This window comes from Xenopus tropicalis, chromosome 4 (genome assembly GCF_000004195.4).
Source record: "Xenopus tropicalis strain Nigerian chromosome 4, UCB_Xtro_10.0, whole genome shotgun sequence".
Taxonomy (NCBI): domain Eukaryota; kingdom Metazoa; phylum Chordata; class Amphibia; order Anura; family Pipidae; genus Xenopus; species Xenopus tropicalis.
The window spans coordinates 48,366,314-48,390,162 of NC_030680.2; the positions used below are offsets into that span (position 1 = coordinate 48,366,314).

At 39.5% G+C, this 23,849-nt stretch overlaps 1 protein-coding gene across 1 annotated transcript in view; it reads right to left on the reverse strand.

Annotated features, from left to right (window-relative positions):
- Positions 1-693: 693 nt before the first annotated feature.
- mbtps1 (membrane bound transcription factor peptidase, site 1) overlaps positions 694-23,849 on the reverse strand; it is an 88,346-nt gene continuing 65,190 nt past the window's right edge. Inside the window, exons 19-22 of the mRNA NM_001079323.2 lie at positions 21,250-21,381; positions 16,788-16,914; positions 16,073-16,203; positions 694-1,357 (exon numbers count right to left, since the gene is read on the reverse strand). Coding sequence (NP_001072791.2) covers positions 1,161-1,357; positions 16,073-16,203; positions 16,788-16,914; positions 21,250-21,381 — 587 coding nt within the window. The 3' untranslated portion in view covers positions 694-1,160. The remainder of the gene's footprint in view (positions 1,358-16,072; positions 16,204-16,787; positions 16,915-21,249; positions 21,382-23,849) is intronic.

Here is a 23,849-nt window from a genome sequence, read left to right on the forward strand (position 1 = left end):
GAAGCACCTATCCAAAGCAAAACTTGATTAACCTGTTCTTCCATTTTCAACCCACAACTAAAAACGCTTTCAATGATTGGTAACACCAACCCTAACAAAAAGAAAAATACAGATCAACAGAGGGTTTAGTTTTATTGTTAATTCTAACCTTCCCAGCTACAGTCAGGTGATCCCAGGGGAGCCCATAAGAGGGCGACCATTTGGGGATATCAATCTTGAAAGCAAACAAGTTTCAGGTAAAACTCTGTCCCTCTGTTAAATGTATATTGAAGCAGCAGTATTCTTAGTGAAAGAATTTGTGGTCACAGCCTCTTTTTTTTTTTTCCTTAAAAAATTAAATGTTAAACTGTTTATTCAGCACTTACAAATGTACTGTTAATTGCCTAAGAATGATTTTATATGAAAACCTTTTTATTTTGTATCTTCGTTGTAAGGGCACCAACGGCTGTATTCAACAAAGCTGGTCTAAATTTCAACTTGGCCCAGTTTTAGCTTGAAAAGATGACCCTCATGGCTGCACAGTAGCTTATTTATATAAACGGTAGTAGTGTCTCGGAAACAAACACATAATCACCAGTGCAGGGTAACAGTATATCATATTTCAATGCATAGAAACCCTGATCATTTTTGGTATAACTGGTCCTTGAAAGTAAAGCACAAAGAACTTACAGAATAACACTGTGCCAGACCACTAGATTTTATACATTTTGCTTCATTATATGATGCATATTTATTGAAAATTCATTCCACCAACAACGGTGAAATAATGACAAAGAATTACAAAACTGCCAGAGATATTTATAAAAATAAAGTCACGGACCACCAGAAGTTCCCATGATCTGGTTTGTGCCAAGCACAGGTCCTCAAACAATATTGCATTCTACCCCAATGCCCCTTTTTTTGGTAGAACTGAGCCCATAAGGGTATTTTCTTCATAATAAATATAAACATTGAGACAATACCACTAGGTCTCAGTTTGGTCAGTATTAGATCAGATTTCTTCATTTGACGTTAAGAGTCAGTACTCATTATAAAGAGGTCATTGTCCAGGGAGCATTATAGCAATTCCATATACCTCTCTTTGCCGGAAGCAGTGAACTGTGGGGAAGATGTTGATCAGAACACAGCTGCACATATACATACTTTCTGAATGGTTTAGCTCAAACTGATGGAGTCTTTGGTTGGTGCAACTGTTGAATTAATTGAGGTCTCTTTACTCGTGGTTTCCGTCTCTTTGGCTTGCTCTTGGCCTTGTTTATTTGCACCACAAAGAATGCCAGGACCACCATGGCCCCAAGAAATGCAAAAACTGGAATGGTCTGGCCCACATCTTGGTTATAACGTCCAGGCATAATACCTGAAAGGGGAACAGTGATATGTGATACACATTATGAGGCATACACATTCTCTACAAAAGAAAATATTCTAATTAAATTAATTTCACTATTTAAAAGGACTAGAATTTGGCAGAGTTTAAATATTTTGGTAAACTCTCGTAACTCTTGTAATATCTCAGAGATGCTTGCAACTAAAAGCAGCCAGAGTTAAGAGCAGCACTTGATAGGTAACCTAAGTGCTGTAAAATAAAATGCAGGCAGTACGTGTTGGGTGATACAGTGACTTTTGCTTGAGAATTGTCCATTAGTCATTTACACATTATACTTTAAAAATGATTATTAAAGGGATTCTTTATGGTGTATGTTTCTATTTCTAAATTACACTGTTTACATATCAAATAATTCACTCTCCAATTTAAAATGTTATTCTGGAACCAACAAATGTACACATTAGAACTACTTTCAGAAAACCCTATTGTTTCTCTTACTCCCATGTAACTGGGGGAGTGCCAACCGCAGTGGGTTTAACCTGCTTTATGTCTGTTAAAACAGAACAAAATCTGTTTTTGCAGATCTGTTGCAAATGGTTTAAGTGAGAGCCTGCATGTAGAACTGCTGAGCAGAAAGAGCTCAAGTTCTGTGCTAAACCATGTATTAAGAGTAACACTTTGTTGCCCTGTAGTAGCTCAGATGGAGTGTCCAAAAAAATTGAAAATAGTAACATTTGGGTGAGCCAGACAATCTGAATTGGTGAGTGAGGAAAATGTAGAATGACCTCCTGATTCTGTTTGTGAGGATCTGCCAGCCATAGAACTGGTCTCCAGTGAGATTAATTGTGTGAGATGGGTTAAGTGTTGATACAGATGATGTCACTGAGTGTGTGCCAGACTGTGTGCAAAAGGGCAGATAGTGAGTCTAGTGATCATGTGCTCAAAGGTAAAGCCAAAAGTTTGTTAGGAAACACAACCCTGCAGGGCTTACAGAAGGGCAATACTTTACCAGTGTGTGCTTAAAGGCACAAACTGCCTGTAAAACGGAGAGTGATTGTTTTGCTGGCAATAAAGCTATTGAAGGTGGTATTGAAGGGGAAGTTTCAGCATGTGTGGCTATATGTGATAGTAGTTGGTAGTTGTATGTTTCTGTCCCAATTGGAAAGAAGGTGACTGTTTCAGTGCCAGTGTAGGAGAGGCTACTCCACTTCGTATGACTCCAATCTCCATCCTGACTGCATTATTCAGCCAGTAAAATGGATAAAGCTTCTCAAATGGATATACTTGTTCAAAAAAATTGCTCCTTTAACCCAGGCAGTTCAAGATCTTCACCGGGGTTACCAACAGATGCAGACTCCAGGGGATGTCTTCACATTTTTCTCTGCAGCCTCATTCCTTCACCTCAGAACAAACAAAAGTTTGACTGCTGATTATCACTTTTGTCCGGGGATCCAAAGGTCTGGGCACATCAGCTTCTCAAACAACAAGCCCGCTACTTAGTGATCTACAGGCTTTTCTTCGAGCAATAGCCACTCTTTATGATGATCCAAAGAGAGCCGAGACTGCTGAGGTCACTTTAAGAGCTCTACACCAGGGAAGGAGGCCTTTTGAGGAATATGTTTCAGAATTCCGTGAATTTGCTTCCGCCACTGAATGGAACAATTCTGCTTTAAAGCATCAATTTCGCCTCGGTTTGACCGAAGAACTTAAGAATAAACTGGCCCGAGTGGGTGTTCCAGACTCCCTAGATGATTTAGTAAATTTGGTTATCCAAATAGACTGTCGCCTGACAGAAAGACATATGAAGAGAGCCGGAGCTTGTCGTCCTAGTTGGATTCTTCGTAAGGCCCCTCTCTCTCTCTCAAGACTACTTTAGCTAAGCCTGTCCCTGCGGCTGAGGGCTCAAAACCCATGCAAATTGGTACTCTTCGTTCTGCTTTAACCCCTGGAGAGATACTTAGCAGAAGACATTTGAATTTATGTCAGTATTGCGGAGAGCCTGGTCATCTTCTCTTCAACTGCCCTATCAAGCCTAGTAAATTGTCTGATTCTGTATTTCTAAGTGCCACTTGTGTGCAAGGAGGGTAACTCATTACTTTGCCCCTTGTTTTACAGTGACCAGGAGGGGAACTCAAGGTCCAAGCTCTCCTTGACTCCGGAGAATGCGGCTGTTTCCTGGGCCATTCCCAGGTAGTCCATCATAGGATACCTCTGCATTGCAAGAAAGATTCTTTTCTGATAATATTGCCTGACTGTTCTCCTATTTCTCCTTACCCTTTGTTAATAACATTTTCACAGCATCAAGAGACTGTTAGCTTTGATATGGTTTGCTCGGGTTTATTTCCAATTATTTTAGGTTTACCTTTGGTTAAGGCGTCATAACCCCTGTGAGAGACTGGTGTTCTGGTAAAGTAACTTTGTTGGTTGGTCTGTGTTTGACTTTTCCTACAGAAGGTGGTCCTCTTCTCCCTCAGTCTAATGACTCATGGTGAAGTTTATCATAAATTTCACGATTTGTTTGATAAAAAGGGGATTGAGATTTTACCCCCACCCTGTATATATGACTGTCCCATCAAGTTACTCCCAGGGAAAATATTTAGTTTGGGAGGATTTATGCTTTTTCTGAGCCAGAACTCAAGGTTCTTAAAGAGTATATTGAAGAAATTCTCAGGAAGGGCTTCATCAGGCCATCCACTTCTCCGTCTGGAGTAGGTATCTTTCTTGTAGAAAAGAAAGACCATTCTCTTTGGCTGTTTATTTATTACAGGGAATTGAACAAAATCACTATCAAAAATTGGTATCCTTTACATTTCCCCAAATTATTTCAAAGGTTATGGTCTGCCTGAATTTTCTCTAAATTAGATCTTCGTGGAGCATACAACCTTCTATGTATTACTGAAAGGGATGAATGGAACACAGCTTTTCGATCCAGATATGGTCATTTTGAATATTTGGTGATGCCCTTTGGTCTTTGCAATGCTCCTGCTACGTTTCAACATTTGTCAATTATATATTTGGGACTTTCTTGACTAATTTGTAATTGTCTATCTAGATGATATTTTGCTATGAAAAATGGTCTTCTCTATACTTTGTACATATAAATGGTTTGCCAAGGTTGAGAAATGTGAATTTGAAAAGACAACTATTGAGTTCCTCGGTTTTAACTAATGGTATCTCAATGGGCCAATAAAAAAATTCTGGCATCTTGGATTGGCCTCCACCAACAACTCGTAAGGTGGTTCTAAGGTTTGCTGGCTTCGCAAACTTTTATCGGAAATTTATCAGGAACTTTTCTAACTTTATTTCGCCGATTACGGATTTAACCAGTTCCAGCAAGAGATTCTGTTGGTCTCCTGAGGCCCAATCTGCATTTGAGAAACTTTAGATTTGTTTTACTTGTGCTCCAGTCCTCATTCATCCAGATCTAAACCGTTTACCTTGGAAGTACATCCTTTAGAAGTTGCCATTGGAGCTATCCTTTCACAGAGGGTTGATCCAGAAGGGCAACTTCATCCTACTGCATTTTTTTCTATGAAACTTTCTTCTTTCGACAGGAACTATGATGTTGAAGATTGGGAACTACTGGCCATCAAGTGAGCTTTTCAGGAATGGCGACATCTCTTAGAAGGTGCATCTCATCCCATTCTAGTTTCATGGAAATTTAGAATACCTTAGTTCGACAAAGCGACTTAGACCCCAGCAGGATGGGTGGGCTCTTTTCTTCTTGAGGTTCAACTTCCATGTCGCGTATGGACCTGAAGCCAAAAATATTGGCGGACGCTGATTTCCAGATTCCAGAAAATGATCATTTTCCAGAGCCCTCTCCAGGATACTATTTTAAGACCTGCCAACTTTTTTCTTTTGCAAAGAAAGACAAAAAAAGCTCTTCTCCTAAGATTGAAGGTCTTATTTTGCGTAAAAGTTTTTTGTTTTTTTTTACATCAAGGCAAGATCTTTGTTCCTTCCTATGCGCCCTTAAATTTATCCCTCACTTCGGTATTAAGAAAACTCAAGACTTACTTCAACAATACTTTTTTTGGACTGGTATGGTAAAGGACTGCAGTCTTTTCATAAGATCCTGTGAGACTCACAATTTTTGTCCAATGGGTCTTTTACAGCCGCTTCCAGTGCCTAAAAATCTTTGGGAGAGTATTGCTATGGACTTTATTGTTGATTTAACTATTTCTTCGGGATACAATATGATATATGTTGTTACCGATACACTGTCTAAGATGGCACATTTTATTCCAACAAGTCTTCCTTCTGCATCTGCCACAGCGGAGGCCTTTATTAAGGAGATTTTTCAATTACATGGATTACCAGTTCACTTCTAAATTTTGGAAATCTCTTTGATAAAGAAAGTTTAATATTAAAGTTCTTGACAACCACATTTCATCCACAAATGAATGGACAGACTGAATGGACCAAACTCTTGAACAATATATGAGATGTTTTTCCACTCATCACAATTGGTTTTCTCTTCATTACACTCATCTTTCAAACAGACTTCTTTTCAATTATGGGTTCCACCCTACTGTTCTGCCGAGACTGCCTAGAGAAGTTTTATAGCCAGCTGCTGAGGAAAGATTAACGTTCTTGATCATTAACTCCAAACTTCTCAACCAGATGATCCAATGAGCCCAATGCAGTTTTAAGAATTTTTCTGACATAAAAAGGGGAAAGAATCCAGAATTTAAGGTGGAAGATCAGGTGTGGCTATCTACGTCTCATTTCAAACCCTCTAGTCCTTCTAAAAAGCTCAGTCAGGAGTTTATCAGTCCTTTTTATATTTTAGAGCAAATAAATCCCATGACTTTTAAGTTAAAGCATCCCAAAAATCTACAGGTGCATCCTGTCTTTCATTCTTCATTGTTAAAGCCTATTATGAAGAATGTATTTCCTGGGTGTTAATGTACAAGGTCTGGAGGAATTTAAAGTTCAAACCATTCTGGACTCAAGGTTTAGAAGAGGCCAACTTCAGTATTTGGTTCAATGTAAAGGGTATTCAGCAGAGGAGAATTTGTGGGAACCAGCTGGTAATATACATGCTGCTTGTCTGATAAAGAGGTTTCATGACTCTCACCCCTCGTGAGCACATTTGGGGACCACGCCTTGAAGGGGCACTGTCAAGCATGCTAGGTTCAGCACCACCGAACACATCCTGTACAGCAATTCATTTCAGCGACACCTGACCTTCTGGGTTGCTGCTGCTCACGTGCAAAATAGACGTTGGTGTGCATGTCAAAATGGACATAGGTGCATGGCTCACATAAGCATGGGCGCCTGCACGCCAGAAAGCATGCGCACTTTGCATTTATGGACGCTGGCATTCAGGTCACCTTGCTGAGTAATCTGAGCTGTTTCCTCAAATTTTCTTGCCTGTTGCCGACTTTGTGTTCGTTTGTGGATTCCTGCCTGATAGCTGCCCGCATTTGACCTTGTGCCAGGACTTGACCATAATTTTGTTTCCTGATTTGGTACCACTACTGAACTTAACACCTCTGCAAGAGCTTCTTCTGACGCACTCCTGTCACTTCTCCTCAGAGCCAGTCCTGTTCCTCGTGTCAGAGGACTAGGAGAGGCTACTCCGCTTCACATGACAATCTCCATCCTGGCAGAAACTTCCTTTAAATGATGTAAGAATGATCCCTTTAAGGAAAATTGAGTCTTCCTGTGTGAATTCTCCTTGTGTGGCAAAAGCTTTCTGCCCCACGGGTCGAAACAGGGGGCGGAGGATATGTGAAAGTGTGTTTAGGAAACACAGCAGTCAAAGAGATTATATATATTATATATATATATATATATATGTACAGTCCAAAAGAGTTTCAGCACACCAAACATATAAATGCAAATTACCTAGGTGCTACCTCCGTGTATCCAATTATCCACAAATCCAGAAGTATAAGGTGCACACCAGGATTTTAAATATAAAACATGACTTTTATTGCATCATACTGATAAAACAGATCAACGTTTCGGTCTCCACCTAAGACCTTTATCAAGACCATAACTGTAATTAAAATCAGCGAATAAATAAGTAAAACCTGTGACACTCACCCACCGACACTCCCCCTCCCTGATCACATGACAGGAATAAACAACCCTGTATAAGGGATAAATAATAATTAGGATCATTAAATACAAGGGGAAGTTTGCAGTGTGTGAAATACAGTATTAAAAACCAAATCGAACCTAACTACTGGCAAAAACATTGCATAATACAGAGCATCAAAAAGGACAGCCAGCTAACACGAGAGAAATTATACAGGGATATCACTAATACCCCGCTGTAACTGATAGCCTATATATCCCCTCACATAGGACTACACCTCACCTCTGATCCAAAAAGCACAGCAGCGAACAATGTTCATTCAGCCCTGCCGGTGCTAGGGTACCCAACTTCTTAATCCAAAATACCTCCCTTTGGAGAAGTAGCCTGGCCCGGTCCCCTCCCCTTGCAGGGGGCGGGATATGATCAATACCAATATAATGGAACAAGGGTAACCTATGCCCTTTCTCGAGAAAATGCTTAGCCACCGGCTTATTTGTTGTACCATCTCTAAAGGCTGTACTGATAGCGGACCGATGCCCATCCATTCGCAGCCTTAGGGTTTGGTCCGTCTTGCCCACGTATGACAACCCACAGGGACATGTGATTAAATACACTACATGTGTGGTTGTGCAGGTAATGTGCTGTCTAATCCTATACCGTTTCCCTGTGTGGGGATGCAAGAAGGAATCCCCAGGTGTCATATATCGGCACGATGTGCAGTTCGGGCATCGGTAGCATCCCTGTTTAGCCCCTGAGAGCCAAGTGCCACGTTGTTGTGAGTAACATTTTACCGGGTCACTCTTCACCAGGAGATCCCTGAGGTTAGTATCCCTTTTATAACAAATCATAGGTGGTTCAGGGACTATCCTTCTCAAATCACTGTCAGCGCCAATTATGTTCCATTGTTCCCTGACACATTTGCCTAGGGATTTAGTGCGCTGATTATACTTGGTACTAAAAACCAACCGAGCCCCACTAGTCCTAATACTCTTGGGCCCCGTACACCTCTCATGTGCAATTTTAAGGGCCTGTTGTAATATTCTCTCAGGGTAACCCCTATCTCTGAATCGCGACCATGTTTCCCCCAACTGTCTTTCAGCTAGCTCCTGTACCGAGTTATTCCTTAGCACCCTACAGAATTGGGAAATGGGTAATGATTTCTTCATTGGTTCAGGGTGACTACTTTGATAGTGTAATAAAACATTCTTATCGGTGGGTTTCCGGAACAGAGTAAAATCCAGTCGCCCACCGTTCCTAAAGAGCTCCACATCTAAAAAATGTGAGGGGATATATAGGCTATCAGTTACAGCGGGGTATTAGTGATATCCCTGTATAATTTCTCTCGTGTTAGCTGGCTGTCCTTTTTGATGCTCTGTATTATGCAATGTTTTTGCCAGTAGTTAGGTTCGATTTGGTTTTTAATACTGTATTTCACACACTGCAAACTTCCCCTTGTATTTAATGATCCTAATTATTATTTATCCCTTATACAGGGTTGTTTATTCCTGTCATGTGATCAGGGAGGGTGTAAGGTTTGATATAATATCCTATGTTCTCATATTCATATATTCATATATTCATATATGCATGTATTTTGATACTTTGATACTTTGATGCTTAGCATATCATACTCCATTTTACAAATGTACCTCCATTTTGTAATAGCAGACAGCAAGGCTTGAACATCCCATAATAATTGTTTTTCCCAATTAGTACTTTTGCATAGCTTGCATTTTACAGGATGTGAACCTTCAAAAAGTAACTTTTTCTTATCTGTGTACTCTATGTAAAATTTATGTCCCGCCTTGGCCGTCCTTGAAGAACGTCCTTGTGGATAATGAGGTTCTACTCTATTTTTTGGAAATGATTCCTTTGTATCTGCATGTACTCAAAAAGGGTATATAAGCTATAATCACGTAAGAATAAACTGAACAAGTTTGAACTTCCATCCTGGTCGTGTCGTTCTTGTTCCCGTGCACGCCTTTGTCCCGGCAGGAGAGCTCCCACGGCTGACTTGTTTTAGGATTTGCGGTCAGGAACCCTTGCAGTTATGGTACCAGGAGTGGGGTGTCGCCAGCTGGACAAGTGAGTATAACTCTATTCATTTTGAGTCTTACTCTGTCCGGCTGCGGCACCGCCATGTCCTTGTTTTTGCAGCATTCCATTGAAGTCTGCATATAAAAGGTTAATTTAGTTGTGCTGCGGTAGCACAGGGTTCTGTTTGCGTTTTGGTAACGCATGGTTTTAGTTGCACTTTGGTAGTGCAAGGTTTTAGTTGCACTTTGGTAGTGCAAGGTTTTAGATGCACTTTGGTAGTGCAAGGTTTTAGTTGCGTTTTGGTAACGCAAGGTTTAAGTTGCACTTTGGTAGTGCAAGGTTTTATTTGCGTTTTGGTAACGCAAGATTTATGAGATTTATTGCCTGCTGCGGTAGCAGGAGTTTGGCCGCTCAAGTTGGTTTGTTTATATTTCACTGGGAGCCTCCTTAAGGGATTTTCTTATTTTTCTCTATCTGCCAATATTGTACTGTAAAATATATAAATGTTCATATAAACACCCAGGGCATTAAGAGTGATCGCAAGTCGTTGTGGGTATTGTTGGGACCTTGATCTCAGTTCAGCCCTAACGACTTTGCTTTGCCAAGCGTGCTTATACTTTTGTTTTTTGGAAATTAACGGCAAGAGTTAATCGCGGGAAGTAGCCAAAGGTAATAAGGAGTTTTTGGTAAGCTCAAAGCCTCTAAAGGAGGGGCATTAGGTAGGCATGAGTTTCTTGTTGCGATACTCTTGGATGAATTACTGTTTGTCTGTGTTGTGTCTTTGTTATTGTCTTTAGAAGTAAATGTTATATTTTTAAACCGGTCATGTAAAATTTATTGCAACATTAAGGAATACCTCTGACTGAGCTAATAAGGTTTTTGCTTTTACGGAATTGTTGCAATTAAGTTTCATTATAAGGAGTTGAAAATAAATGAAATAAAATTTCTAAGAAATTATCACTACACATTCATGATAAACTTGCAAGGAATACTGAACCTGGTGTCAGTATGATTCTTTCGGTGCGCACCCACACGCTTTGCTGAACTAATTTGAACAGGAATAAATACCGTGAGGACTGATTATGTCTTTAAAAAATTTAAGCTCAATGTGAGACTGCAGGTTTTGTCTGTCTTTAAGCCAAATATAAGGGTTCCGGACAGTTGACACGGGATGGGACGGAGACTGATCACCTCCGGGACACGGTGGGAACTTAGATTTTAGTTTCTTTACCGTGTCATCCCCATATCCTATTGTGAATTAGTCTGTAATCCCCAAAGTGGCTTCCTGGCAGCCAGCAAAGACAGGTTCCTTTGGCCTGCAGCCCATTTTATCTGAACCTGCACATTGGTATTTATGGCCTGATTTATGTTTCTTGTTTCTATGTATTCTTGTGTCTCCCTGTAATTGGTCTCTGTTAACCGTCCGTCTGAAGTTGTGCCTGTGAAGGTCAGTAACAGGATTCTTATGTGCAGGCATTAGAGGGGTTAATAGCTACATTCCAGCTGAGCGCTGTGCATGCTGGAGTGGGGGTAATTACACTGGATTGTGTGTGGAATATCTTAGCTTTGGTGGGTTAACCTAGTACAGTGTACAGGGAAGATATGTCGTGTAATAATTGCGTATGTGGACTTCTGTTTAGTATTACAGAAGGGGGGTGGCGACTAGCTAGTATCACGGAAGGGGGGTATCCTGAAGTTTACCTGGGTAGGAAATGTGTAATGCCCAGTGTTCCGGACATTCTGTGTTACCGGCTTAATGTCCATTTCCCTGTGGGACAAGAAAATTTAGGGAAAAGTATAATAAAGATTTGGGAAAATGCTATTTCCAGCGCATACTCACCCGTGGAGTGTGCTTGCCACCCTAAGGAAGGGATGTTAGAGTGTGAGCAAGACGAACAAAACCGAGTCAGAAATTTATTGGCAAATTGCCTGTAGCTCTGTTCAGTGTTAGATATCGACTAAGAAGGGGCTGTAAACTGTCGCCTTCAAAATTTTGTTTCAATCAGCTCCCAGATTAAGGTGTTACTTTCCCCAACAGCTGCAATTACACTCTGATGTTTTAACTAATTTTGTATCTCAATTAATTTGTGAACTAACTAAAGTGCATGGTTAGGTGTTCTCTTTTGTTCCAGATCCAACCTTCACTGAGGGAACTGCAGCTCGAGGACTAAATGATACTAAAGAAATTTGTTTGGAACCACACCTCCCACTACAAAAGATCCCAGTTCTGGAAGGAACACTTGCATCCGTGCAATGATAACTTATATCCTTTTCTGTATTACACAGTTCTGATACATTCCTCTAATACATAGCCTCATGCCTTATTTATCTTAGACATATGTGTCAGGGTTAATGCATGTAGAAATGGAAGGATTATGGTTTAATAGACAGTCTATGGCAGTTGTATTAGCCTGTAAACAAGAAGGTTTCAGAGAATATTAGAGGTCATATGGCACAATTATATTAGTGTACGGACATTTGTCCATTAGGTCAAATTAACCTGCCGTGTGGGCTATTTTCCAAAATCAATGTAGGATGTGTGTCTTGTACCCCCTACAAAACATTCTTAAAGACCCACACACCTGCTTATCAAAAACAGTATCCCTGGTATCAACAGACTCATGCACCCGATGGTACACGTTGTAACAGACATTAACCCCTTACTTACCTCTACACCTTCAGACTCAATATACTACAGTGTCATAAATTTAGGGAATGCATACCATTCTATATCAGTAAGTGAGAAGACAAGGCCCTTGTTTGCCTTCACGTGCGATCGGCGTCAATCACCTTTGCGCAATTAGCAATGAAGTACGCCGCCAGCAGCGTGATTTATGGGTATGTACTCCGCGAATCTCTAAAGGGCTGGGGATATCAGTCAGGGTCAACTCCCCTGCAATATGTTGATGATTTGTTGTTATGTAGTGCAGACCGAGAAAGTTGTGAAAGAGACACTATTTCACTGCTGACTTACCTGTGTGAGGAGGGGCACATGGTATAATTAAAAAGGTGCAGTATTGCAAACCATCTGTACAGTACTTGGGTTTCTTGCTATCACAGGGGCAGAGGCTAATAAACCCACAGAGAGTTCACGCAATCTCAGCCATAAACAAGCAGCAACCGAAAGAACAATTGCTCACGTTCTTGGGCACGGTTGGTTTTTGCAGACAATGGATTCCAGGCTGCTCAGATTTTGACAGCGTTCTAAGGAGCATACTTACAGACTCTGAATCCGACAATTTGCAATGGACTGAAACTGGCACAAATGCATTTAAAGCTTTACAGGAGGCATTGGCACCTGCACTTGTCTGCCTACTAATATATAATACAATTTGCCTTTTGTGTTGTACTGCAGGGAAAATTGTAAGACCATGGCTGCAGTCTTAGCCCAGCTTCACGGAAACGGTTAAAGACCCATAGCATACTTCTCTGAGGTGCTACTGTCCACTGTGCAAGGCATGCCTGCCTGCCTGAGGGTGCTAGCAGCTTACACGGTAGCTGTTGAGTCTTCTATTTCTAATACCTCATTCTATCCTACAACTTTCTATATTTCACAAGTGCTGATGGTAAGCCTATTGCGCATGCTACTTATATAGAAGAGTTGTTACAAACCCTTATGCTTCCACACACCTTAATGGTAGTTAAGTGCCGTGGGCACTCTACCGCCAGTGGCTGCCCATCCTTCCGACCCCCCGCCCGATAAGCCCCCGCCTGATATTACTGCCTTATGAGTGCTGCCATCTCTGCCACATGATTTGCTCTTATATGAGCTACAATTATATGCCACACCTGCAGATATAATATACTGGCAGGATAATATGTTGACCATCGACGACAATGGTCTCTGGTCAAAAGGAGGGATTATAGGTCTCCAGAAACATGCAGCACCACTGTTCATTATGTAGTTCATGGTGTCATATAAAAAGGAAAGTCACAGCAAGTAAAACACTGAAATGTATCATGTAAAAAGGAAAGTCATAGTAAGTGAGAAATTGGGGTAAGCCTTTTCCCACTCCGTGGACAAGGACTCCCTTGGTCATTATACCAGGCAATTTGGATCAGATACGGGAACAATATGTAACTGAGTTGATAAAGTTTTGAATGGTCACTATGGTGATGTTTCTTTCTCTTTTCCTATTCATTGACAGGAAGCTACACATTCATATCGACCAGGAGACATCATATTCATGCGGAGACTCCATTCAAAGGAAGGTGGAACCACCCCATACGTAGATCCCACGACCGTGATAGTCAATCACCAGAACCGCAATCCTGACATCTGACAGCAATCAATGGATACACGCAAGAGGGCCCCCTGGAGGATTACTCCACAGGATACCCCATCCTCAGATGATGACGGCAACCCCCCTTGTGACCTACCCAACCCTCACCCCAGGAAACAGAGGTCGAGTCTGAGAAATCTACCTCATCATTGTCCTCAGCAAAATTCTTGCTTTAGCAGGATTTGTCTACTTTATCATTTTCCTCAGCACCATGGGTGCATATCACCCTGAGGAGCTACCTTGATTGTGTGGACAGTCTCTGGACCGCCCAACAGGAACATAACAGTAGATAAACATACGTAACATACGTGATGACAATTTGTGGGAATACATGGCACGGGTTGTTCTTAACACTAGTTACATGTGCCTAAAGGATGTCACTAGTACAACTGAACTGATTGAGACTTGTTTTGTAGCTGTTGCTACTCCCACTACTATGCTTACTGACATTCTTCATGCTACAAATAACGACTCTGAAGTGCAAGGTTCTGATACTGAAACACATGTCCTCATATATGTTTATATTGCACATCAAAATTTTGCTTCCATAATTACCTACAATGTAACTGCAAGTGACATACGCTATAACATGACTTGTAACATTAATGAAATCCCCGCGTGTATTTAGGCACGTTTGACAAAGAGTACTGACCCGCACCCAGTGTGCAGTAGGCTGACCTCTGAATGCACCAACATCACAACAACTATGTCATGTAATCACAACCCACCCTAGACACACCACCCAGGCCCAACGCCCTAAGAGAGGCACAGATTATGAACAACTACCTGAAGATTGCGAGTCAGACTTACACTTAATGGCTAAGTCTGAACTAATAGCGCTAGGATTCTCATTGGTAGGAATACCAGGATTGACTGTATATCAGGATAAACAAATTAATAAAATTGCTTGCATCATAGTTAAGAGCATTAACGCTACCAGCACTGCAATTGCAAATCTATTGACTGACTTAGGAGACATTAGAAAAGCAGTATTACAAAATCGCGATTAATTATTTGCTTTTCAAGCCATTAACCAAAAGCTTGACATACTTCACGGTTTGGTTAACAACAGTACCCAACATAAAGACCAAGGTTGGTGGGACTGGCTCACTAGCTGGCTCCCAGACATTAGCGGTTGGGTCAAGACTGTTATCGAGGTTGTCATTATTATTATCATCTGTCTAATTATCATCCAATGTGTGCCTTCATTAATCCGCATGTGTTGTTCATGTTATAATGATTAACTTTAATTGTTATCACTTCGTGATAAAAGGGAGGGTACCTAAAATTCTCCCTCCATAGATTTCATTTTCAATATGTTATCACTTCGTGATAAAAGGAGGGATTGTAAGGTTTGATATAATATCCTATGTTCTCATATTCATATATTCATATATTCATATATGCATGTATTTTGATACTTTGATACTTTGATGCTTAGCATATCATACTCCATTTTACAAATGTACCTCCATTTTGTAATAGCAGACAGCAAGGCTTGAACATCCCATAATAATTGTTTTTCCCAATTAGTACTTTTGCATAGCTTGCATTTTACAGGATGTGAACCTTCAAAAAGTAACTTTTTCTTATCTGTGTACTCTATGTAAAATTTATGTCCCGCCTTGGCCGTCCTTGAAGAACGTCCTTGTGGATAATGAGGTTCTACTCTATTTTTTGGAAATGATTCCTTTGTATCTGCATGTACTCAAAAAGGGTATATAAGCTATAATCACGTAAGAATAAACTGAACAAGTTTGAACTTCCATCCTGGTCGTGTCGTTCTTGTTCCCGTGCACGCCTTTGTCCCGGCAGGAGAGCTCCCACGGCTGACTTGTTTTAGGATTTGCGGTCAGGAACCCTTGCAGAGGGGGAGTGTCGGTGGGTGAGTGTCACAGGTTTTACTTATTTATTCGCTGATTTTAATTACAGTTATGGTCTTGATAAAGGTCTTAGGTGGAGACCGAAACGTTGATCTGTTTTATCAGTATGATGCAATAAAAGTCATGTTTTATATTTAAAATCCTGGTGTGCACCTTATACTTCTGGATTTGTGTATATATATATGTATATATATATATATATAATATATAAATGCTGAGGGCCATTTATGTACCTCTTTATTTACGAAACCTACGGATCGCAATCAAATTTTACACTTTAAGAGTCAACATCCAACGCATAAAAAAATTCTATCCCAGTGAGTCAACTTTCCAGGGTCAAAAGATTGGTGAGACCCAGGAACGGGAGATACAAGAACAGAAAATGTGTCAAAAATTTCGAGATAGGGGATACCCCGATAAGGTGATTAGTATGGCTCTGTTCTGTTTTAGATGGCTTGCTTAAAATTTGGAAAATCTGGCTGTCACTAACCTCCAGGAATGTCCCAAGCACTACTCTCTCCTGGAGAAAGTGGCCTCACTTGTGGACGATTTTGGCGGAAACTAGGTAGAGCCAATGCGTCCAGGTCAATAGATAGCAGCTTCTGATGCTTCCACAGGTTACTAAGGGGAGCACAAAAAAATAAAAAAAAAATAAAAAAATTAAGAATAGCATTATGGGTATAAATGTATTGGATATGGTTATTTGGATACTTGATGACTGGACACATATTTCAATAGCATAAAATGCAAAGCCTGGCATAATGGGGCACTACACATTTAAAGCTTATGTTTGTATGAAAGCAATACCAATAAAGAGTGAGTAGGTGGATTTCTGCTATGTTCTTAGAGTAAAAAGTAAAGATCTCTGCCATTTATTGTTAAAAACTGTGGGGATTATATAAAATAGTAATGTGCACCAAAGAGCCACTTAGAAGCTGTTAAAGAATAAGGATACATTCAGATGTGGCTGTTTCTTGGATAAGCAAAGACCGAGAAAATGCAATTGCTCTGTGAGGTATATGCACTGACTGACTGTAGCATAAAAACACTGGGCTGTGGATTTCTCACATCAAATAGCAAGTTCCTTTGTCTAGAATTTTCTTTTGTTCTACTAAAACACGTTGTCCCAATGAATCTTTTGTCAAATCAAAAAAACACAAGAATAACACACTACATAAACACATAGCACATGTAAAAACACCTACCTGGGAGCTGTTTCATTTAAGGGCACAGGTTTAGCCCAGGAAAGATGTGGACAGTTTGGTAAAGGCCGTGGTTTAGGGTCACCTAGGTGGGTTTCCAACACTTTAGAATAGCGATGCAAATGGTTGCCTGGAAAACAGTCACAATCAATTTGGCAAATTTTACAGGAAGTTTATTATTGACACAAATCAAACTAATTTTGTTTCAATTTTGGCCCACCTTGCTTTATGGCATAGATTTTTAGCTATACATTCAGGACCAGACGGGTATAGGTAAACGAGCCAATGCGGTCCCCGATCCGACTAGATTTTCTAACCTGCCCGAACGAGATCTGGCCGATTTCAGGCCAGATATCGATCGGGCAGGCCTGTCGGAAGTGCCCAAACACGGGCCAATTAGCTGCCGAATCGGTCCAAAGGGCCGATATCGGCAGCTACTATCGGCCTGTGTATGGGGACCTCAATTGTGCCTGCATCCGGGTGCAGGCTGACAACTAGCCCCATGTGCCCTTGCGCTTAAGAATTTTTAGCTAATTATACAGTTCTGTGCTAAAAATGTGTTCCACTCTAATCACTTTCCTTAAATGGTTTGACTTAAGGGCTCTGGCACACGAGGGAGTTTAGTCGCCCGCGACAAATCTTCCTTGTTGCAGGTAACTAATCTCCCCGATATGACATCCCACCGGTGAAAATGTAGACTAATCTCCCCGTGTGCCAGAGCCCTTAAGTGCCAGTCCATTTCAGTGCACACGCATACAGCAAGTGGAAGGCAGTGGACTAGACTGCCATTAGCTTAATACTTAATTTTTGAAAAAGTTAACATCCTAAAAAAAAAAATCAAAATTGGTAAATAAACTGCAAGTCTTTCTTAAGTTAGTGGTTTTAACCCTTTCACTGCCAGCTGTTTTGAACAAAGTGGAACTTCTACTGCCAGACAGTTTTTGAACATTTTGCACTTTTAGTTTACCCAGAAAAACTATATATCATTTTTTTCAGGACAACCTAAGCTTTCAAAATATGGTGGAATTTTTGTGTAATTCCAATTCTGTAAAAGATATAGGCTTCTAAATGTCTAAAAAAATGTAAAAAAAAATATATTTTCCATAATATAAACACATACACCAGAAACAAAAATTATTTTATGCACGAAAATACAACTGATTTGGAAAGTCCCATGTCTCCTGAACATGCCAATACCAAATATATATAGTTTTATGGAGATTTCTCACTTGTATAGGTCAAGAACTCCCAGCAGTACACTACCAAATTTCCAAAGCACTGCTCCAGAAAGCTGCATACTTTAGATTTCAAGATCAAAAATTCCACTAACAGAAGGTTTATCCCAGAAATTTTTAGAAAGAACAGATTCTGTGGAATCCACAATAGGTAGAACTGCCTGTCTACTCCAAACTACCAAGTTGCAATGCTTTCCTAAAGTTATTGTTTTTTATCAAAATTTGTGAAATTTCTTACAAATCGCTTCAACGCTTCCTGTCTATAGTATCTTATCTCCTACAGGTCATAAAGTAACCAGATAAAACACCCTAAATATGAACGCCAGGGGTCCACTGAACAGTTTGATGCCCAATATGTATAGTTTTACCTAAGTATGTGGCATGTAGGAGCCCCAATGTGAACATACTCCCATAAGATCTATCATTTCTGTCATTCCAGATTCTGCAAAATCAACACATTTACATCATTTTATGTAGGATAAAGCTACAAAAAGTACACTCACCCCAGAAAGCCATATATTTTTGGAAAGTACACATTCCCCCGAATATAAAATGGGTACCCATGTCTTTCTACTCCAAAGTACCAAGTCGCAAAGCTTTCTTAAAGTTGGCAATTTTGATAATATTTCCAAAAATTCTCTCAAAGCTTCCAGTTTGCAGCATCTTATCTCCCATGTATCATTAGGTACCAAGATAAAACACCCTGAATTTGACGCCAGGGGTCCACTGAACAATATCATGCCCAATATGTTTAGGTTTACCTAAGTATGTGGCATGTAGGGGCCCCAATGTGAACATACCCCATATGATCCGTCATTTCTATCATTTCAGCTTCTGCAAAATCAACACATTTACATCATTTTATGTAGGATAAAGTTAGTAAAAAGTACACACACCCCAGAAAGTCATATATTTTTGGAAAGTACACGTTCCCCGAATTTTAAAATGGGTAACCCATGTCTTTCTACTCCAAAGTACCAAGCCGCAAAGGTTTGCAGATTTTATGACATTTCCAAAAATCACCTCAAAACTTCCAATATGCAGCATCTTATTTTCTATAGGTGATTAGGTACCAAGATAAAACACCCTAAATATGAACCCCAGAGGTCTACTGAACAGTTTGATTCCCACTGTACATAGGTTTATCAAAGCACATGGCACTTAGAGATCCCAAAATATACCTTGTGCACCCTAATTTCATGGCTTACCTTTACCTAATTCATAACCACATGGCAGTTTTATGTGGGATAGAAACTGCAGAAATGTAGGGTAACCCCTGAAAACCATATATTTTTGGAAAGTACACATTCAGACAAATCCAACATGGGTAAAGAGTCCTTTCTACACCAAAGTACCAATCTGCAAAGCTTTCCTAAAGCTAGTGGTTTCTATGACATTTCAGAAAATCGCCTAAAAATGTTGCAATTTGCCGCATTTATCTCAAACAATTTCTTGCATACAAAGGAAAATCACCCCAAATAGGAACACCAGAGGTCTACTGAACAGTTTGATGCCCTATATGCATAGATTTACCAAACTATGCGGAGTACAGGGGCACCCAAATAAAAATAGTGCATAGGAATTTTCACGAATGACGCTCCGGCTCGTGCAGTTTTTGCGCCCGGTATGTGTATTATGTGCCATAAGACCCCCTAACAGTACGGAGACCTTAGAAAACCATACATTTTCCGAAAGTACACATTCTGACAAAACAAAAATGGGTAAATACATCTTTCTACTGCAAACTACCAAACTACAAAGCTATGCTAAACAGATTGGTTTTTATAACATTTCTGAAAATTGTCACAAAGCTTGCATTTTGCCCCATTATGTACCCCACATTTCATAACGTACCAACATAAAACACCCTAAATATGAACGCCAGGGGTCTACTGAACAGTTTGATGCCCAATATGCATAGATTTACCAAACTATGTGGGGTACAGAGAAAGCCAAATAGAAATACAGCAGACAAAATGTTCATGTGCAAGACAAGTAACAAAGAACAATATGAAATGCAGTAAAATCGCTAAAATCCCCCCCAAAAAAACTGTGTGAGTGCTGAAAGTGCTGTGAAAGTGTGAAACCCCCCAACCCCCCCAAAATGTATGTGTGTGTAAGTGTATGTGTGAGTATAAGTGTAATATGTGTGTGTATGCGTGTTTGTGTGTGTATGTGGCACTTACCTGGGGTCCAAGGAGCTGAAGATCGCTGGAGATCACAGGAGGGAGACAGGAGACGCAGGGACAGCAGCTGCAGTGGTGAGTAGCCTGCACAGGAAGCGGGGGGGGGAGCGCAGGAAGGGAGGGAGAGAGCAGAAAAAATCTGGCACGTAGAATCTACATGCCCGACTTTTTCTATGGGGCCCCTGGGCGATTGCGCCCCAGGGGCCACTAGTAACCCCCCTCTGCTCGTTCTCTAGGGGGTTCTTTACCTTGCGCTCATTCTCTGAGCGTAGCTCCTACGTGTTTGGAGGTTAACATCTTTTTATGCCAGCACGTGATTGGCAGGGAAAGGGTTAAAGGAATACTGTCATGAGAAAACATGCTTTTTTTTTTAAATTGCATCAGTTAACAGAGCATCTCCAGCAGAATCCCACATCAAAATCTGTTTTTCAAAAACACAAAACATTTTTTTATATTTAATTTTCAATATGGGGCTAGCCATATTCTTCATTTCCCAGGGTTTTACATCCATGTGACCTGGGCTCTGATAAACGTCAGTCACACTTTACTGCTGAGATGCAAGTTGGAGTGATATCAGCCCTCTTCCCTTCCCCCCTCCCAGCAGCAAATCAGCAGGTCTAATGTGTATCAGTGGCTCCTTCTGAAAGCTCAGAATCAGGCACAATGAACTGATAGTTGCCTACATACCAGTACTGAAAATCTTGAACTGTTGCTATGTAAACAGTGTAATTTAGAAATAAAAAGTACACCATAAAAATCATGACAATATCCTTTAACAAAATTGCCAGTTGTAATTATTTTAAAATATTTCTCAAAATACTCAATTCTACAGGTAGAATAATAAAACATTGTATATATGAATGCCAGGGATCTTCTGAATAGTTTAATGGCTATTATGAATAGGGCCACAAAAGTTTAACTGTCACCTGCCATATTGCCAATAGGTTTAGCTATCATTTTTAATAAAACTGTAGCGACAGGCGAACACAACATAAAACTTTCAAAGATTAAATACCATCATCATATTACCTACTGTAGACTCACCTTCCAGTCGCTCTGGGGGAGTAATTCCTTCTCCTGAGGGAGGTTTCTGACGGTTTTCTGAATGACTGAGGCTTGGTGGCATCACTCCATAGGATGTGTACTGAAGAAGAGCATCCATCAACCAGAAGCAGTCTAAGCAAACAATAGTGAGCAATAAAGTATGGTCAAATGTAAGCAATTCAGAGCATTTTGTTGGTCTGTAAGCTAAAAATCAATTGGATGACAAAACTCCCTGAATTACTGAGTCTGCCAGAACCCAAAGTGCAATGGAGTAGATACAGAAGCAGATTTTTATAATAGCTTTAAACAGCATGTAATTAACCTGCTAAAATAATGAACAGATTTTGTATTTATTAGAGACACTATGTTAAATGTGATCAACTAAAGCACACACTTTGTGGCCCTCCTGGAAGAAACTCTACAGTTATTTTGAAATCTGCTGTTAGAATTAACAGAATTAACTCTGATGCCTATAAGGGCAAATACACACACGGCGATTAGTAAAAAGGTTGGGGCGACTAATCAGCGCAGAGTGCAGATGATTAGTCACAGCGACTAGTATAGTGTATATATATATATATATATATATATATATATATATATATATATATATATAACAGATTTAGATTACCACATTTGTACAAAGTACATTTTCCTAAAGGAGTTGCACTAATTTTCAAGGAACATGATATATACCAATATATATATATATATATATATATATATATATATATATATATATATATATATATATATATATATATATATATATATATATATATATATATATATATATATATATATATATATATATATATATATATCTATATATATATCTATATCTATATATATATCTATATCTATATCTATATATATATATAAATGATATTTATAAAAGCCATGAATATCCTGTAAATTATATGCTTTAAAATGGTGCTTGGTGATGTCATCAGTTATAACTGGTGTTTACTGATATCATTTCATGTGACTTGCTGAAACTTGTGTATTATAATAAATAAGGCAGCCTGTTGAAAAATATGAGGATATTAGAAGTCACCTTGGAGTTCCATGACCTGTATAAACTTGGCCTTTGGCCTTGTGCTTTTGTATGCTTGGTGAATTATAATAGCCTTAAATTTTACAAAAGGGGGTACTTTATTTACTATATAAATAGTATGTCAATAAACAATTATGCTAAATATGATAATGCCATGGTAAGTCACCACTGTAATATTGTCATTTTTTGAACAGATGCTGTATTTGACCTTATGTGTTTTTTTTTTTTATTAAAAAAAAGTTGGATATTTGACAGTTTGAGGAAATATATGTGGCTCTATTAGAATATTGTTGTCTATGTAAAAAAGGTAGCCTAGAATGAATGCTGGAGAAGAACCAACTCCTGTTAAGGTGACAGTGGGATAAGATATAACATTATATTTTACAGACACAGTGGCAAAGAAACTAACTTTCTAGTTTACAAAAATGAGGTGACAGTGAATATGACCTGATACTAATTTTTACAGGGTTGAAGTGATAGTGAGAGAGATATCCCTGATGTTAAGCCAGAAGGCAACAGAGGGAAGTGTTTACCAATTTGCAGAAGACAAGAAAGAGTATGAAGGTGTGAATGTAGGGGAGATGCAGCATTCTGCCTGAAATGGAGAAGGAATGTTGCAGTTTGCTTATATTGGTGGTGGCAAATGTCACCTGTGTGTCGAATGAGTAGTGTGCTAATTAGTTCTTGGAGTTGTATAACATTATTATATTTTACTTATTCTTTTTTTTTATGCCTGTTTTATAACCTCTGTCTTTACCATTTTAAAAGTGGAGTTCTGAACTATTTCATTATCTTTCTTCCTTTGCCATGAGCTTTTTCTTGTCTTCCATATATGCTCAGTTTTCTTATTTACATTTTTATAACTACTTTCCCCTGCTTCTTCAGCCATTTTGCTTTCTCATGCTGTCAGCTGCTTTTATTACAATTTATGTTTACCCCCATTTCTTTTGCATTTTTCCTACTGGCTGCTTACTTTTATCCATTTTACTTCATTTTTCTATTGTCTTTGTTCATTTTACTTTAGTCTATATAAAGAGGGTCCTGTTCTAAATTTCTCATACATTTCACCATTATTCATTCTTCCTGATGTTGTATCTAGTATGTTATATCAAGAACTGATGTTGTCTTTGGATAAAAGCTTTATACAATTTTCAGAGTGTGTGTGTCCAAGAAATTGGTGTAACAAACCGCCTCATAAAATGGATTGGGCAAGTTTGCAGTAAATGATTGTTTGTGTGTAGTCCTTCGACGAGAACTATAGAAAAATAGTGATAGGCCTATACATTAATGTTTGGTCTGCTGAGCCACCTTTCTAATGAAAAATCATATTATTAAAATAGCAATCTTCATAGTAAAGATTCATTGGCCTTGGGCTAGTGACACATATGCCTATTCTTAGCCTGTGTTTTTATCCCTACACTGGCAGCAGCCTGCTACCTTACCTGCACTTGTCTCTGCCCAAGTCTATTGTTTTTTGGCTGATATCTGCTGCTTCTGCCTGCACCTGGGCGGAGACAATGCTTCTGGGTGCAGGCAAGGTAGC